Source organism: Tursiops truncatus, chromosome 10, assembly GCF_011762595.2.
Source record: "Tursiops truncatus isolate mTurTru1 chromosome 10, mTurTru1.mat.Y, whole genome shotgun sequence".
Classification (NCBI taxonomy): Eukaryota; Metazoa; Chordata; class Mammalia; order Artiodactyla; family Delphinidae; genus Tursiops; species Tursiops truncatus.
The window spans coordinates 13,982,555-13,998,876 of NC_047043.1; the positions used below are offsets into that span (position 1 = coordinate 13,982,555).

Consider the following 16,322-nt stretch of genomic DNA (forward strand, 5'->3'; position numbering starts at 1 on the left):
CCCGGCTTGCTCAGCGGCGGAAATGGCCAGGGCGGGGCGAGTAGCGCGGCGAAGGCGAAGGCGGGGACCCTACTCCTCCCTCTTCCCGCCGGCTCCTCCCACCCCGGGTCACGTCGTGACAGGGGCGGAAGCAGCGGCGGCGGCGGCCGAGCGGGGGCTGCGGCTCGCTGCGCGGATCCTGCAGTCTCGTGCGCTCGGCGCGCGGCTTCGGAGAGGCGCCCGCAGCTCTGGGCGGCGCGCGAGGTCTCGCCTGCGCTCTGAGGTGGGGGGCACGCGGCTCCGGGGGCGGGCGTGAGGGCGGCGGTGGATTTCGAGTGACAGCTCTGCACAAAGCAGCTTGGCCGGGGTGCACGCTCTCCTGCCCCTGTGCAGCGCTCCTTGCCCGGGTGGGAGGCGGACCGGTGCCCTCGGGGCTATACCTCCTTCCCCGGATTGGTAGGGGGTGAGAGGTGGGGATCCCAGCCTGAGAAAGGGGGAATTCCCGGGCTGGGGTGTTGCAGCGACCGGGTTCCCCGGTTCATCGCGGTGCTGCGGGTTTCTCCTAACCCCCCCTCCCCGCAATATTTCCTTTCTGTACAGCGGTGCCTTCTCGCCGCGACTCCTTGCACGCCTCCAGAGCAAAGGTGAGCCCGGAGAGGCTGTTGCTTCGACTTCGGAGAAGAGACGAGAAAGCTTTTCAGAAAGCGTGGCTGCTGCATCTGGCACAGGGAACGTTGGGGCTCCCTCCTGGGGGCTGTCAGTGCCCTGTCACCTGGGGAGTACCTGCTGCGGGGAGTAGGCGGGGGACCTACAGTCCGGGAGTAGGAACTCCCTGGCTGTTCTTCCCAGCCAAGAGCGTGGCGCCGAGGAGCCGGCGCGGCCTCGCAGGTGTTATTAGTTCGACTGCGGCGCCGCGACCACGCGTTGAGACGCGATCTGCATTGCCAGGTTGCTGGGGTAACTCCGCCGGGACCTGGGACCCCTAGGGGGCGGCCCGATTACGGTAGCTGTTAGTCAACAGCCTAGCAGCCGGCAGGTGAAAGAGGAAGGAATGGGCAGGCCCAGCTGTAATGAGTTGGGGTTGCGTGATCTGGAACCTAGCCAGCTGGAGGCCCAGCCCTCCCTCGGGAGAGCGTACGGGCGTCCATAGACCACTCCCTTTGGGGAGATCCGTCACTCCACCTGTGCACACGCAACTCGAGGCTTTTACACTTTGGTTGGTTTTTTTTTTTTTTAACCTATTTTAGTAAAAGGAAAGCGAGTGGGAGGGACGGTTTCGTCAGGAGGTACAGGAGAAAATGACCATTAATAATTATCTTCCACGCAGAGAAAGTAGTCAACAAAGCATTCGGGCAATTGAACTGGATCCATATTTCGGAAAATTTGATTATTGTGGGTAGAATTTCAGGTGGCCCAAAGGGAAACTTTTGCTCTTTTTGTCTCTGAAGAAGTTTCTAGTATTTTGTCCAGTTTTGAGAAATTATGCTAACACCACTATAAATTTTTATTCCAACCTGGAGTTCTTTAGATTCATATTTTTATGAATTCTGTGTCTTTTAAAAAAGCTTTTTGAGTAAGCTACTTCTGAAAAAATCCTGGGAATTATTAAAGTAGAAATCTAGACATTGATATGTTCATCTATATATTTATGCCCTCCCAACCATTTTTTTCTTTCTTTTGTCACATTGAAAGAAAACCAAAGCTATGAATTTAAAATTAGGAAGAAATATGCCTATAAAGTCATATTGAACCTGAAACAAATTGATCATACTTAACGTTAGGTGAGTTTATTAATTTGAAGAACCAGGTGGGAAAGCACTTCCAGTAAACTAATTTGTTTTAATGACACTTTTGATCATATTTCTAAGACTATATTTAAAAGCACAATTAACTGTAGTCCTTCCAACTTAAATATTTTTCCTCTATTTTAAGCCCCAAGAACCCAGCAACAGTGAAAATACAGAGATTACAGTAAGTGTCAAAAAAAGGATGAAGGTACACAACTGTTAATTGTATAATTAACTGAGACAAAATTACTGCCCTAAAAATCTTCAATCATATTTTTCCCAGACAACACAGATTTCTTTATGGCTTTTATAGCTAATGTTTTCATTTCCTGTTAACCATTTCTTGAATTACATATTTCTTCATTGCAATCAAATACATGTTTTTCAGTATACAGTTGGGTTAAAATGTTTGATGAAATTTCCAGAATCTATGCTTTCTTTTGGGAGAGCTTTCTTTTGAGAGTGCTTTCTTGCCCAGGTAACACTTTCAAATGTTGCATGAACCTGATTTTATTTATGTCCCTAAACCCCACATTAGACTCAAATATTTTTGCTGCAATACTTAATGTATACTGTATACGTGTTTACACATGCTTTATTCATGGTCCATTTTATTAATAATGTGGGATATATGTTTTACATAAAAAGATTGGTTAGATTGGACAGAATTTTGAAAATGTGATCCAGAAAGCCTCCTCTGGGTATAAGTATAGGTAGACAGTAGTACTTTTAAAATCATTAGTTCTTTATCCAACTGTATAATGAGTGCTGTGGCACTAATGGCAATTTTTTTTTAATGGTTAAAGAACTGTAATGCATTTCAAAATATGCGTAAGGTATATTTGTTCACAGCTAACATAATGGTTTTGAGAAAGTGAAGACTGAGTCAAAGAAAAACCATCCATAACATCAGTGTCAAGGTTTCTCAAAGTTGTTATAGACGGCAGACTGAAAGTCTTCACACGTGATGTTAATAATCCATGAAAAATGTGCTTATGAATGTTAGTGCAAACAATAGGATTACACTTTATAGTGAAACAATAGGACTACAGGCCCTTTAAAGCTTTTCCCCAGGATTAAGATCATATATGTGGGATTTGTATCTTAAGATAAAAACACTTTTCCACTTTCCATTTTCTTATCCATAGGTATGTCCTGTTTATTTCTCATGCTATCGTTTTGTGTAAGTGTATGTGTGTGTAGTAAATATGGAGCAGGGAAGGAGATGTGTGATAATTATAGGATCCATACACTGTTGCGTACTTATGCGAAGCATTTTTCATTCCTTATCAAATTTAATTGAAAAATACTAATATGATAACTTAATCATTCATGGTTTTATGCATTATTTTTCTTGTAGACTTTTGGTTCTTAATGTTTCTTTAACTGTGCTGTTATTAGACTAGTTGGAGAACTCATAAAATTTGTCCAGTCGAAGATATTAGTGACTATCTAACCCAGATTCCTATATTCAGTAGTGACTAGACAGTGTGCCTGAGATTTATTTGTTGGGTTTTATTGAGAAGGAATGAATGAGTGTTCTTTTTAAAGTATAATAAGAGAGCAAAATTCAGGAACTAAGAAGATGCAGTGAGATAGAGAGGAATATTACAAACAAAAATGAGATATTTTTACTCATTGAATTTTATAAACAGCAGTGTCAGTTGTTTATTGGTCATTCGTGTGGTTACATTTTTATATGTAAATATACATACTACTAATGGATAACATTTACTGAGTACTTATACCAGGCCTGGTGCTTTAAATTAGTTATTTTACTTAATCTTCACACCAATGCTAGGGTACACTCTGGCTGTGCCCATTTTATATATGAGGACACTGAGGTGTAGTCTTAGCGAGCTTAAGTAACTTGAAAGCAATAGCTTCACACTCAGGCCATCTGACTGCGGAACATACACTCTTACCAACTAAATTACATAATAACTTGACTCCAGAGTGTTGAAAGTATTAGCAGATGCTAATATGTAATGTTTGTTTGGTTTTTTTTTTTCAGATTTTCTGATACAATGGCAACCCCACGGGGGAGGACAAAGAAAAAAGCACCTTTTGATCATTCTCCAGATAGCCTTCCTTTGAGGAGCTCCGGTAGGCAGGTATCACTCATTTGTTCATTCAATGCACCTGTTTTGAACAACAGGCTACTGTGATTGGGAGTGAAGAATTAGAGTTGATATAATTCCAGCCCTCAAGGGGCTTGCAGTCTAGTGAAGAAATTCACCTTGGGACAATCAGTGTGATAAAGTGATAGAATGTAGGAAAAAAGTGTATCTGGCAGAGGGAACTGCGGAGATAAAAGGTGCAGAGTGTGAATCAGCATGGGGTGTTCAGAGAATCACAGCTGTAGGGTTGCCTCCAGGATATGAGCTGGGGCCAGATCATGCTTCGCTTGGTGTCATTCATAGGAATTTGGACCTCAGCTTGTAGTTGGTTGGGTGCTGCTGTTAGCAGGTTACTTGCAGCCATCTCTCTTGTAGGACCTTTTTTTTTTTAAAGAAAAATATTGAATGATGGAATTCTTTTTCTAGAATTTGTCTAGTTTTTAAAATCTATAATACTGAGAGGATATAACTAAGTAAAGAAAAAAATCTTGATTTGAGAGTGGCTTTTATTTCTGATGGCACAGCTTTTTAAAAATTTTTTAACTTTTTTATTGAAGTATAGTTGAAACAGCTTTTTCCTGAGAGAAGCTCATACGCATTTTAGTTCTCTACTCAGAGAGCTGTTGTTAAAGTGCTAGTTCTAAATTTCTAGCAAATTAGCGAGTTATTTGCACAGTGCAGTCTCAGGGAAATGGCTGTATCATCAACCCCTCCCCCACTGCCAGGATGCTGTTGATCTTCACGTTTAGAACTTCTAACGTGGAAGTGATTTCAGTAGTAAACCTCCCACCGCCTTTACCTTTGGCCCTGCCGGTGTACTCTTAACCTCAGCTGGTTCTTTCTCAGGTGAAGAAAAAGGCCACAGAGACGGCAGACGAGGATGAAGATGGTGGGTCAGAGAAGAAGTACAGGAAATGCGAAAAAGCCGGCTGTACAGCCGCATGTCCCGTGTGCTTTGCCAGCGCTTCTGAAAGGTCTGTTTAGATGGCAGGTCTTGGCCTCACCTTCCTGCGGGTGAGAGCCTTCATCCTCAAAGATAGTCTTCCTGAAGATACATAGAGATACTTGTTATCCAACAACAGAGACATTGTCTGCCCATTTTGTATACAGCACGCCCAACTCTGCCAATCCGTGTCCTCCAGTCCCATCCACAATGGCTGTACCTCTGGTGGTAGGGGATGGCAGGGGGGACAGTTTGAGGATGGGATGGGGGTAAGAGGTGGGGGCAGAGGAGAGAGAACCTTGACCTCCCTGGAGAGACAAGTATATGCTTATTTCCCTGTGCTGCTTTTCTCCCTCATATAACATACCTTCTCCTCCAACAGATATATACAGGTCTCATTAAAGCTGTGTAGCTAACTGTACTCTTGCCATTCTTATTAGGATGACCCAAGCATAACCTTTTACTTCCAGAGAAAAATCTTCAGTTAACATTCAGTAAAACCTGGAAAACATATCCTGGGTTTTTTTGTTGTTGTTGTTTTTGGTTTTTTGTTTTGTTTTTTTAATCACAAAGAGGTGGTGGTGTTACTGTTCATAGTGGCATTATATTTCCTTCTTTGACTACATGATTAGCTGTGTGGTAGGTTGTATTTACTAGATTGCATGCTGGATGGTCCCATTCCAGCTGGCCAGATTCGTTCACTGTTTAGTATCAGGCCAGATGTTATTACTAAAGACCGCACTTTGCTCCTTCACTCACATGCAGCAAGGCCACTGGCATCCCTTCTTTCATGTCTAAAACCCTATCATCACTCCGTGGAGTCTTGATAACACTGCTAAGTCCCAGGCCCTTCTGATGGGTACCACTGATCTAAGTCCCTGTGTCCTCACCATGCACTGTTAGGTATCAGTTGGCCTTTCCATTTCCCTTGTTGTAATCTGGTTGTTAGGATTCCCCTGTTATAATTCTGGTTGTTGTAATTCTGTCTGTTGGAGGTAAGGCAAAAGGGCTCCTAGGAGGTGCTTGATTAATTTTTTTTTTAAACGATTTGATAAATGTTAAAAACAAAACAAAACAAGAAGAAATGTTTATTCATTACCAAAGCTACCCGTTTTTGCTGTTTTCAGATGTGCCAAAAATGGCTACACATCCCGGTGGTATCACCTCTCCTGTGGGGAGCATTTCTGTAATGAGTGCTTTGACCATTACTATAGAAGGTTTGTTCTGATAATTGTTTGAGGTTTCCGTGGTGGAAGGGATGGTGGCTTGGGTGGTGGAGGGGGTCAGATGGTTATGACTGAGCCCCCAGGCTTACTGAATTATTCCACTGTTTCAGCCACACCTGTGCTGACTACCGGTGGGCCAGGACTTTGATGCTGTAGTTTGCATGTGTGTACACTTATGTGTGTGCACACTCAGCGCTCAAAAAGCATCTGCTGTGAGACAGTTATTCTCCTTAGTTTGCAAATTCTGAAAAATCTAGGAGCTGCTTCTTCTGTGCCAATGCATGGGGGCAGAATGCAAAGATTAGGGGGAGGATGCTGACAACTAGAGGGTGCTGGACAGACAGGTAACCATCCCTTCTTGATAGTTTTAAGTACTAAAACTGATAGGAATGCCACCTGTTTTATGGGTGCCATGATAACTACCCCCCTCCTTAAAATATGGCTGGTTAAGTCCTTTATGTAAGATTTCTGCCACCTGTTTTGAAAACCTGAATAACTTACAGCTTGATATATTTATTTTTATTCTTTTTCAGCCATAAGGATGGATATGACAAATATACTACATGGAAAAAAATATGGACTAGCAATGGAAAAACTGAACCTAGCCCCAAGGCTTTCATGGCAGACCAGCAGCTTCCCTACTGGGTAAAGAAGATAACAACGCTTTACTGTTCTGTAAAGGATTTGTAGAGCTAAATGCAAGAGGAATGGATGAAAATACCAATTTTTAGGAAAGTTTTCTTTTATTACATTTATTCTTTCTGTAACTGTTAAAGCAAATCACATTTTTGATTTTTGTACAGAAATCACATAATTCAACCTATGGTGTAAAGAAGAAACTAAAGACTCATTACCAACTGGTGATAGTCAGTGTTTGGTCCATATCTCTCTCATCTTTTTTTCTATTCATGTTTTTCTGTGTATGTTTAAACACAATTTTATGCTTTATATACAAATCCTAATTAGGTTTAAAATCATACTTTGCATGTAAGTTTTTGCTAACTGAGTTTTTTTATTAATTTAACTTTATATCATTTTTCTATCTAGCTGTTCTTTGAAAACATATTTTAGCAATTGCATATATAATATAAATATAACATCATTTAATAAATGATTTGCTAATTTATTTAACATTACAGGTAATTTGAGCTTCTCTCTGCATACTTAAAAAATTTTTAATTGAAGTGAAATTCACATAACTTTAAATTTTATTTATTTATTTTTGGCTGCATTGGGTCTTCATTGCTGCAAGTGGGCTTTCTCTAGTTGCGGCAAGGGGGGGCTACTCTTCATTGCAGTGCACGTGCTTCTCGCTGTGGTGGCTTCTCTTGTTGTGGAGCACGGGCTCTAGAGCACAGGCTCAGTAGTTGTGGCACTTGGGCTCAGTAGTTGTGGCACACAGGCTTAGTTGCTCCGTGGCATGTGGGATCTTCCTGGACCAGGGCTCGAACCCGTGTCCTCCGCTTTGGCAGGCAGATTCTTAACCACTGAGCCACCAGGGAAGTCCCCACATAACTTTCAATTCACAAAAAATTCACATAAAATTAACCATTTTAAAGTGTACACCTCAATGGCATTTAGTACATTCACAATGTTGTGCAACCACCACCTCTGTCTAATTCCAAAACATTTTCAACATCCACAAAGGACACCTGTGCCCATTCAGCAGTCACCTCCCATTCCTCCCTGCCTCCAGCCCCTGGCAACCACTAATCTGCCTTCTGTCTTTATGGATTTACCATTTTAGATATTTTATATTAAGGAATCATGCAGTGTGTGACCTTTCATATTTGACTTCATTCACTTAACGTAGTGCACTTGAGAATCATCCTTGTGGTAGCATGTATTAGGACCTCATTCCTTTTCATGGGGGAATAATATTCCACTCTATGGATTTGCCACATTTTACTTATCCCTTCATCTGTTGATGGACATTTGGGTCATCTCTACCTTTTAGTTACTGCAAACAGTGCTGCTGTGAATATTTGTATACAAATATTTTTGAACATCTGTTTTCAGTTCTTCTGGGTACATTCCTAGGAATGAAATTGCTGGATCATAGTAAATCTATGTTTAACTTTTCGAGGAACTGATAACCCTTTTCCATAGCTAACTGCTGCACCGTCTCTCATTCCCACCAGCAATGTATGAGAGTTCAGATTTCTCCACATCCTCACCAACTCATGTTTACCATTTTTTTAAATTATAGCTGTCTTGAGGCTTCCCTGGTGGCGCAGTGGTTGAGAGTCCGCCTGCCGATGCAGGGGACACGGGTTCGTGCCCCGGTCTGGGAAGATCCCACATGCCGCGGAGCGGCTGGGCCCATGAGCCATGGCCGCTGAGCCTGCGTGTCCGGAGCCTGTGCTCCGTGACGGGAGAGGCCACAACAGTGAGAGGCCCGCATACTGCAAAAATAAATAAATAAATAAATAATAAAAATTATAGCTGTGTTAGTGGGCATGAAGTGGTATCTCCTGGTTTTAATTTGCATTTCCCTAATGACTAATGCATCTTTTCTGTGCTTGCTGGCATTTGTATATCTTCTTTGGAGAAATGTCTATTCAAGTCTTTTGCCCATTTTTAAATTGGGTTGTTTGTCTTTTTGTGGTCGAATGGTGAGTGTTCTTTATCTATTCTAGATACTGGGCCCTGATCAGATAAGTGATTTGCAAATATTTTCTCCTATTCTTTAGGTTGTCTTTTCACTTCTTGATAGTGTCCTTTAGTGCACAGAAGTTTTAAATTTTGATGAAGTTCAGTTTATCCATTTTTTCTTTTGATGCTTGTGCTTCTGGTGTCCTATCTAAGAATCCACGCCAAATCTGAGGTCATGAAGACTGACTCATATTTTCTTCTAAGAAGTTGATCATTTTAGCTCTTTACATTAAGGTGTTTGATCCATTTTAAGTTTTGTATGTGTATTAAGTAGGGGCCCAACTTCATTCTTCTGCAGATGGATATCTGCATGCTTTTTTATTTTGGAAAAATTTTAAATTTATAGAAAATTTGCAAGGATAGTACAGAGTTCCTGTATATCCTTCACCCAGTTTCTCCTACTGTTATCATCTAACACACCAGGATTATATTTTGAACTAAGAACTTAACATTGGTACAGTACTAATAAGTATGTTACAGACTTATTTGGATTTCTTCAGTGTTTTCATTAGTGTCTTTTTACTGTTCCAGGATGCAGTCCAGGATACCACATTGCTTTTAGTGTGAGACTTTTTGACTACCTGCAACTAAATTTAACTCTGTTTCCTTAGGTTAGAGCTAGAAAGCCATTCTGACAACAGTACTAAGATCCCCTTTGCACTTCTGGGGGCCTGAGCTAGTATTGAATCAGAAATTAGACTGATGGGGTAAAAGTGGATTTTATGGGTGGCGATGGCGCAAGGGGAAGAAAAGGTATTTACTTGGAAGTGCTGAATGGTTGTTGACCAAATCATGTGAAGAAGATGGCAAAGTGAGAGGTGGAAGATAGAAATGCTATAGCTCGCGAGGTGCCAACCCATTGATCTTGACTTCTTACTTTCCATCTAGGTTCAATGTACAAAACCTGAGTGTAGGAAATGGAGGCAACTTACCAAGGAAATCCAGCTGACTCCACAGATAGCAAGGACGTACCGATGTGGTATGAAACCAAATACTGCTGTTAAGGTATGATCTCTGTTGGTTTTCCTTCTGAATTAATTGATGTGTTAGTTTAGTTGTCAGTAAATAATAATGGTGTATATTTTTCAATAACTCTGTTGATCATTGTATCAGGATTATATTGTCCTACGTATAACAGAATCTCAACTACAATGGCTTAACCAATTAATAAGGCTTTTATTTTTCTCTCACTATAAGCAGTTTAGAAACAGGCAGTCCAGAGTTGGTGTAGGTATCCAAGGAAGTCTCCTTTTAGTTTCCAGTTCTGTCACAAGATCATTACTGCACTGTCAGCCATCATTCCAACTTCAAAGCAGAAAAGATGGGAAAGGCTGGGGTATTCCAAGCCAAGTCTCTCCCTCTTTTATTGGGAAACCAGGAGCTTTCCTGGAAGTTCCAGCAGTAGATTTCTATTTATAGCTCATTGGCCAGAATAGTATCATGCAGCTACTCTGAACAGCAGTAGGGACCAAGGAAGAAAATATTTTATAACTGTTGCGTGTTTTATATTTTATAAAATATTTTATAACTGGAAGAAAATATTTTATAACAGAATCAAAATTAGGATCTTGTTAGTAAGGCGAAAAAGATATATATGTGTGGACTGTTAGCAGTCTTCCATAGTTGGTATAGTGTGCCTGTTTTGGGATTTGATAATTACTTGCGTTTAAAAATGTGTTAATTGCTTAAATGTGTTAAAGCACTCATCTACAAAATGTCTCTAGTTCCATCAGTACATTAAAGAATATTAGGAATCATTGTAATCTCAGAAGCAAGAGGCTTTCTTTTTTGAAAATTTTGATTTAATTCACATAGCATAAAATTCACCCTTTTAAAGTATGTAATTCAGTGGTTTGCTGTATATTCACAAAGATATGCGGTTATCATGAGCAAAATATTTTCTTTTTAAAGAAATGATGAAAAGCTCTATAAAGTTTATGATCAAGTTTTTAAAAGCCTGGGATCTAAGATACAAATATTATTAAAGTGACTCATAATTATTGTAAATATATTTGGAAGATTTTGCAAAGTGAAATGGTGAGAAAAAGGGTATGAACATTTAGGAGTTCTGTGTTTTATTGTTTTAAATTTTACACAGTTATTACATGAATATAATCTCGGGTTTAAAAAAAGTAAATTGAATATATGTATGTATATGTAAATATATACACACACATATAATTTACAAATAAAAAATGAAAGTGCCCCTTAACCATCTCTTCCTTCCCACCCTAATAGATAACCATTCGTAACGACTCATTTATCCTGCTAGAACTTTTTTTGTGCTTTGATTATGTATTTATGGTAGGCACTTTTTTTTTGGCCGCGCCATGTGGCAGGTGGGATCTTAGTTCCCCCACCAGGAATCGAACCCGTGCCCCCTGCATTGGAGGCACGGAGCCCTAACCACTGGACCGCCAGGGTAGGCGCATTTTTTTAAGGCACTTGATACAAATATCTAAAACTTTTTAAAGGTTTAAAGAACTATAGCTCAGAGTGATCATTTTATCAAAACCTTACCTACACTGAGTGGTGATATTTTTAATAAATGTAAAATTATGTCTTGTTTTTAAAATTGCGGTATAATTACATATTGTAATTACATGCACAGATCTTAATTGAATTTCATTGAGTTTTGGATAATGTCCACACTATGTAGCCAGTACCCCAGTCAAGATACACGATGTTTCCACCACCCTAAAAAATTCCAGTCATTTCCTTCCCTCCCTCCAGAGGCAAACACTATTTAGACTGCCATACCCTAAACAGAGTTTTGCCTGCTCTTGAACTTTGTAAAATGGAATCAGTCAGTATATACTTTTTAGCGTTTGGTTTCTTTCACCGAGTAAAACAGCTTTTGAGATTCATCCATGTTCTTGCATGGATCAGTAGTTTTTTCCTTTTTATTGCTGAGCAGTGTTCCATTGTATGGATGTATCACAATTTGTTTATTCTCCTGTTGAAAGGCATTTGTGTTGTTTAAAATTTTTTGCTGTTATGAATAAATCTGTATGAACATTCTGTGCAAGTGTTTTTGTGGACTTATGTTTTCATTTCTGAAGGGTAAATACATAGGAAATTGCTGAGTCATATGGTAAATTTATGTGTAAGGAACTACCAAATGGTTTTACACAGTTGTTGTACCAAGACTACAACATTTGGAGGTGGTACTTTTTTTTTTTTTTTTAATGTCAGCCATTCTAATGGGTATGTATTGTTTTATCATTGTGGTTTTAAAATGCAATTCCCTGATGACTAGTGATGTGGAACATCTTTTCATGTGCTTATTGGCCATTCATAGTTCCTCTTTGGAGAAATATTTGTCCAAGTCTCCTAAAAATTGGGTTTCTCTTGTCTTGTAGGAGTTCTTTATGTAATCTGGAAATGAGATATGTTATCTTGAATATTTTTCCCTGTCTTTGCCTTGCCTTTTCATTTTCTTAATAGACCCTTTGATGAGCAGTTTTTAAATTTTGCAGCCTAATGTATCCATTTTTTTTTTATGCTTAGAACTTTTTGTATTTTTTCTGCAAAATCATTGCAACTCTCAACTTGCATGGACAGCCTCCTATGTTTTCTTTGAGGAGGTTTATTATTTTAGCCTTTATATTTAGGACACTAGTCTATCTCAAGTTAATTTTTGGTTTTGATGTAAGATATGGGTCAAGATTCAAATTTTTTTCATATAAGTATCTAGTTGTCCAAAAGACAATTTTTTTCCCATTGAATTATTTTGGCAACATTATAAAAAAGTCAGCTGGCCATACCTGTAGCCAATTTCTGGACACTATTCCATTGATCTCTTTGTTTATCCTTAACCCAGTACTCTGCTGTCTTGATTATTGTATCTTTATAGTAACTCAGGTAGTATAAATTCCTCCAACTTTTTTTTTTCCAAGATTGTTTAGGCTATTTTAGGTCCTTACATTTCTATAAAAATTTTGTTATCAACTTGTCAGTATTTACAAAAACTTTTAGAATTTTGATTGGAATGGATTGAAGCTATAAATTATTTGAAGGAGAATTGACATCTTTACATTTTTTTGTCTTCTAATCCAGGGGTCAGCAAACTATGGCCCATGGGTCAAATCTGGCCCCCTCCACCTGTTTTTGTAAATAAAGTTTTATTGGAACACAGCCATACTCATTCATCATGTATTGTGTATGACTGCTTTCATACTACAATGGCAGAGTAGTTGCAACAGAGACCATGTGATCCGCAGAAACTAAAATATCTGCCATCTGGCCTTTTATTTATTTATTTATTTTTTGCGTTACTCGGGCCTCTCACTGTTGTGTCCTCTCCCGTTGCGGGGCAACAGGCTCCGGACGCGCAGGCTCAGCGGCCGTAGCTCACGGGCGCAGCCGCTCCGCGGCATGTGGGATCTTCCTGGACCGGGGCACAAACCCGTGTCCCCTGCATCGGCAGGCGGATTCTCAACCACTGTGCCACCAGGGAAGCCCCCATCTGGCCTTTTAAAGAAAAGGTTTCCCCAAATGTATGGGCACAAAGTGGGGAGCAAGGGGACAGTGGTGGTGGTAGGATGAGTTGGGAGATTGGGGTTGACATATATACACTAATATGTATAAAATAGGTAACTAATAAGAACCTGCTGTATAAAAAAAATAAAATAAAATTCAAAAAAATAAATAAATAAAAGGTTTCCCGACCGCTGTTCTGACCTATGGGTGTGGTCTGTCTCTCCATCTTTTCAGGGTCTTTAATTTCTCCCAACAGTGTTTTCTAGTTTTCACCGAGAATGTATTCTGTTAAATTTATTTCTAGATACTTATTTTTTCTGTGATTGTAAGTAGAATTTATTTTTAACTTTTCAAGTTGTTTGTTGCAGTTATATAGAAATACAGTTTAATTTTGCATATTGACTTTATACCCAGAGACTTTGTTGACTTCATTTTAAATTCCATTTATATTTTTGTAGATTTTTTTGTTGGGAGGAATTCTACAATATCAACTGTGAATAAAGACTGTTTTGCTTTTTTAAAAAACTATCCTTTTGCTCATTTTTTTCCCTTACCTTATTGCATTGGTCAGGACCACCAGTACAGAGCTGAATAGAAGTGGAAGAGCAGACTTCCTTGCCTTGTTCCTGACCTTAGGAGTGATGTGTTCAGTGTTTTATCATCATGTGTAGTGTTGGCTGTGGCTTTTCACAAATGCCCTTTATCAGATTGAGGAAGTTCCTTTGTATTCCTAGTTTGCTGAGAACTTTTTATTATGAAAGGATGTTAGATTTTTTCAAATACTTTTTCTGTATCTTTTATGATGATCATACAGTTTTTCTCCTTTAATCTGTTAATGTGGTGAATTACACTGTTTCTTGAATGTTGAAGCAACCTTGCATTCCTGGGGGAAAAAAATTCCACTTGTTCTCAATGTATTATCCTTTCATTGTGTTGGATTCAGTTTCCTAATATTTTGTTAAGGATTTTGTATCTGTGTTCATGAGGTTTAGTTTCTGTCATTTTCTTTTCTTGTAATGTTCTTGTCAGGTTCTTCTGTCAGAGTTACACTGGCTTCATAAAATGAAATGAGAAGTATATCTTCCTTCTCTATTACTGAAAAGTTTGTGGATGGTTAATATTATTTCTTATTTCGTGTTTGGTACAATTCACTAGTGAAGCCATTTGGACCAATTTCTTTGTGAGAAGTTTTGAAATTACAAATTCATTTTCTATAACAGATACATAGCTACTTAGGTGGTTTATTCTATCCATTTTAGAACATGGTGTTTTTCAAGAAATTTGTCTGTTTCATCTACATTGTCAAGTTGTTAGCTTAAAGCTGTTTGCAGTGTTCTCTTAATTCTCCTTTTAATGCCACTGGTATTTATGGTGGAATCCTTTTATTGTTGATATTGGTGATTTGGGAGTGAAGAGTGGAAAGCATTGATCTTTCAGGGTCAGGGGTCAGGGTCCCGGAATTAACAAATCCTGTTCTAAAACCTTTCATTTTAGCCCTAAATTGATTCTTGAGCTCAGCCTCCAGAGTAGAAGACCTCTCTGAGGGATAGAAGAGAAAAAAATGGGAGGGGGCTTACCCCGAGGGAATGGGTAATTGATTTTCCAGACTGAGTGGGTACACCAAAGGAAACTGGGGTTTGAGTGATGAAGGGACCGTGAGCTTGTGTGGTGAAGGGGAGCATGTCCAGCTGGCGGGAACAATATGGTTGCACTGAACTTAACCAGCACCTGTGCTCCAGATTACTTCTCAAGGGAAAAGTAGACTCAGTGGCATGTTATTGTAACGTTTGAAGAAGAGTTCAGCCAAGGAGCAGTCAAAAATAGCAGACTGTTTTAATAGATGCTAGCCTTTGGGTCATTTTCACTCAACCTATTTCTGTGAAGTTTCTGAACAGTTCCAAATATATATATATATATATATATATATATATAGGAATATTTGCATACTAATGTTACCTTACTAAATATTAGGTGTGATTTTTATATTAAAAGTTCACATTCAAATCATTTTGTACTGTGCTTTGGTTTAACCACTGTTTAGAGTTATCCATAATCTCTCCTCTTTTTCACTTGCAGATAATTGAATCTAACTTTGACTTCATCTCTACTAATTGTTCAGATTATCCATGTTGCTTTTTTTGATTACTTGATTTTTCTTCAGGTGTGTCATTTACAATTTCTTCAATTTACGTTTTTTTTTTTTTTTTTTTTGTGGTACACGGGCCTCTCCCTGTTGTGGCCTCTCCCATTGCGGAGCACAGGCTCCAGACGCGCAGGCTCAGCGGCCATGGCTCACGGGCCCAGCCACTCCGCGGTATGTGGGATCCTCCCGGCCCGGACCGGGGCACGAACCCACATCCCCTGCATCGGCAGGCGGACTCTCAACCACTGCACCACCAGGGAAGCCCCTGTGTAGTTTTTGAAAAGTCTGTTTTCTTTAGAATGAGTTTGTTTTCAGACAAATGATATTTGTTTATCATTGAAAAATTCAAGCAATATAGAAAAAAAGATTAAAAAAATTCATGCAGTCATCGTCATGAAATAACCATTATTAAATGAGATTCATTCAAGAGAATTCATGCATGTACACAAGGAGAAAGCCTGGCAGATAGATAACTTCATATTAAGGAGGAGTGCTGTATATGCTTGTTTTATGTAAAATGATTCAGTTCAGTACAACATAATTTAAAGTAAGTTTTTACAAAAGAAGCCAAAGTGAAATACGAAATTGCTGGACATAGGACAGTTATTTCTTCATCTCAAGAAATAGTAGTTTCTAAAAACTCCCTAAAAGGTTAAGAAAATACATGATGAGGATAAGTTGGAATCGCTCTAGCTTTTTAACAAAATTGCATGTTTCAATTTTAGGTTGTATCAATTGACACCCTGCTAAGACAGAGGGAAAAGTAAATGACACCTTACTTCAGCCCACCTCCCCTTTTTCTCTCTCCCATTTTTGTTAGGGTTTTGCTGTTTTGTGTTAGTTTAGTTTGCTCTGTTGGAATATCACTTTTTTTCTATGACCATATCCCATTCATTGTTTACTCTTGCACTTATATGCAATTACTGCTGCCCGCAATTTCTGTTACTACAGTTCCTTCTATCCCATTATTTTGATTCATCACCTGCT

At 39.3% G+C, this 16,322-nt stretch overlaps 1 protein-coding gene across 7 annotated transcripts in view; it reads left to right on the forward strand.

Moving 5' to 3' along the window:
• Nucleotides 1-110: 110 nt before the first annotated feature.
• The window catches only part of KDM1B (lysine demethylase 1B), a 55,628-nt gene continuing 39,416 nt past the window's right edge, over nt 111-16,322 (forward strand). The window contains exons 1-9 of one of the 7 annotated variants that reach the window (XM_033863881.2): nt 111-262; nt 580-623; nt 1,672-1,760; nt 1,912-1,950; nt 3,781-3,880; nt 4,733-4,860; nt 5,957-6,046; nt 6,589-6,700; nt 9,599-9,715. In XM_033863881.2, coding sequence (XP_033719772.1) covers nt 3,794-3,880; nt 4,733-4,860; nt 5,957-6,046; nt 6,589-6,700; nt 9,599-9,715 — 534 coding nt within the window. In that variant the 5' untranslated portion in view covers nt 111-262; nt 580-623; nt 1,672-1,760; nt 1,912-1,950; nt 3,781-3,793. Of the gene's footprint in view, nt 263-579; nt 937-1,671; nt 1,761-1,911; nt 1,951-3,780; nt 3,881-4,732; nt 4,861-5,956; nt 6,047-6,588; nt 6,701-9,598; nt 9,716-16,322 lie in introns of all 7 variants that reach the window. The other 6 variants (XM_033863880.2, XM_033863879.2, XM_019945057.3 and 3 more) reach the window with 6 other exon arrangements.